Genomic DNA, 2307 nt, shown 5'->3' with positions numbered 1-2307 from the left:
CTTATTGACTCATGGTGAAAACACTCAACACTATTAAGGACCGCACACACCTCGTTGTATTGCTTGAGAAGATCAGCCTTCTCCTTCTCAGTGATTTCTCTCCCGCCTTCAGTCAATTCCATGTACTTGAAACTTGCCTCCATGTACTTAAAGTTGCACTTTGACCATCTGCGTAGAGTGGAGAACATACCGTCATGCACTTACAAGATATATCAAGGCATAAACAACCACCCCATGCAAGCGAAGATAGACATGATATGTGACAGGTCTAACCAGACGTGTTACTGCACGTTTAAAAGCAATGCATATCAGTGAAGGAAAGTGATGTCCAGATAGAGTTTTAACACATTTTAGTAGACACCACTATAAGTGAAGAACATGGGTGATAACGTGTAACACATTTAAGCAGGCACTACTTTATATTCATATCAGTATCACACGGATACGTACATATATCTGTAACGGAGATTAAAACCCTAAAACCCAGTAAAAATCAGGGGGGAAAAACAGATTAAACCTATATCTACACCACAGTCACCGTACACAGACCAAGCAAACATTAAATCACATCGCCAACAACACGTCACTTATAATGATACAACGTGTTTGGTGTTTGCACAAGGACTCTCGCTTGCTGTAGCATACTTTGATTCTTTGAATAGCAAAGTGGAATATTCGCCAGCCTTGTCCCATTTGCCAGCGCACGCATTGGCGAACATTAGTTCCCAATAGCAGATGTGGTGCATCTGTGTCCAGTCCGACTGTGCCTCTACCGACGCATTCAGGGCCACTGAATGACATAGACAAAGACATGAAATATGATATAATAGCACTGAATGACATAGACAAAGACATGAGATATGATATAGTAGCACTGAATGACATAGACAAAGACATGAGATATAATATAGTAGCATTGAAGGAAATACTTGTTGGCAATGGACAAAGACATGAAATATGACATATTAGCACTGAAGGAAATAATGGTTGGTAATAAACAAAAACATGCGATATGATATAGTAGCACTGAAGGAAATACTTGTTGGTAATGGGTGACAGACTATTGACTATCAAAAACCTAGAAAAGGTATGGTATATACTAGTCACAGACAACATGTGGTATACTAGTCATAGACAACATATGGTATACTAGTCATAAACAACATATGATATACTAGTCATAGACAACATATGATATACTAGTCATAGATAACATATGATATACTAGTCATAGACAACATATGCTATACTAGTCATAGACAACATATGATATACTAGTCATAGACAACATATGCTATACTAGCGTTCAAGGAAATGCATGTTGGTATTTGGACATAGATGATGGATTATCATACACATAGAAAAGATATGACATACTCCATTGGAGGGAATGCTTGCTGGTAATGGGTGACAGGTCATTGACTATGTGTGGCGTACACTAACATACTCAGAGTGCAGCATGTGACAAACACCTACCTTTCATCTCCATTTGGTGTCACCAGAACGCCCTCCAGGTACAATCGCCCACACAAAGACGTACATTACGAGACAGTATGCTTCACAACTATGAGCAAACATCTCAGAGAACATATACTCACAATTACATTTATGAGCGAATATCTCAGTGAACACTAATATTAATGGATCGACTATCGCTACATATCACGAACTATATATTCTGATACAGCCTATCTGTACGTTAGCAAATAGTGATGCAAAAGAACTCCTGCAATCAAATTACATACGTTGCCATTCATTGTATAGTCAAACCAATGGTTGATAAGAGTTACATTCCGCAAAAAAGCATCACTGCAGGCATTTGCATTGTAACTTATCAACGCTCCCTGAGTCTTTGGACTGTCACAGGGGGAGATGTTGACTCTGACTAGCCTAACTATATCCTACCCGCATCACTACTGGCATTTGCATTGAGTAGTAATAACGCTACAACCATTTGCATTGAGTCGTATAAACGCTACAGCCATTTGTACTGAGTCGAATTAACGCTACAGCCATTTACATTGAGTTGTGTTAACGCTACAGGCATTTGCATTAAGTCGTATTAACGCTACAGACATTTGGATTAAGTCGTATTAACGCTACAGACATTTACATTGAGTCGTATTAACGCTACAGCCATTTGCATTAAGTCGTATTAACGCTACAGCCATTTGCATTGAGTCGTATAAACGCTACAGCCATTTGTATTGAGTCGTATTAACGCTACAGCCATTTACATTGAGTTGTGTTAACGCTACAGCCATTTGCATTGAGTCGTATTAACGCTACAGCCATTTACATTGAGTT

At 38.9% G+C, this 2307-nt stretch overlaps 1 protein-coding gene across 1 annotated transcript in view; it reads right to left on the bottom strand.

The window, feature by feature from the left end:
• Positions 1-790, bottom strand: part of SARC_13563 (hypothetical protein) — a gene marked incomplete at both ends in the record, with an annotated part of 1901 nt that extends 1111 nt beyond the window's left edge. The window contains 2 exons of the mRNA XM_014292305.1: positions 51-168; positions 646-790. Of these exons, the coding sequence (XP_014147780.1) occupies positions 51-168; positions 646-790 (263 nt within the window). The remainder of the gene's footprint in view (positions 1-50; positions 169-645) is intronic.
• Positions 791-2307: the final 1517 nt, after the last annotated feature.

The sequence above is a fragment of the Sphaeroforma arctica genome (assembly GCF_001186125.1).
Source record: "Sphaeroforma arctica JP610 unplaced genomic scaffold supercont1.3436, whole genome shotgun sequence".
Classification (NCBI taxonomy): domain Eukaryota; class Ichthyosporea; order Ichthyophonida; genus Sphaeroforma; species Sphaeroforma arctica.
This window is presented reverse-complemented; position numbering and strand designations above follow the sequence as displayed.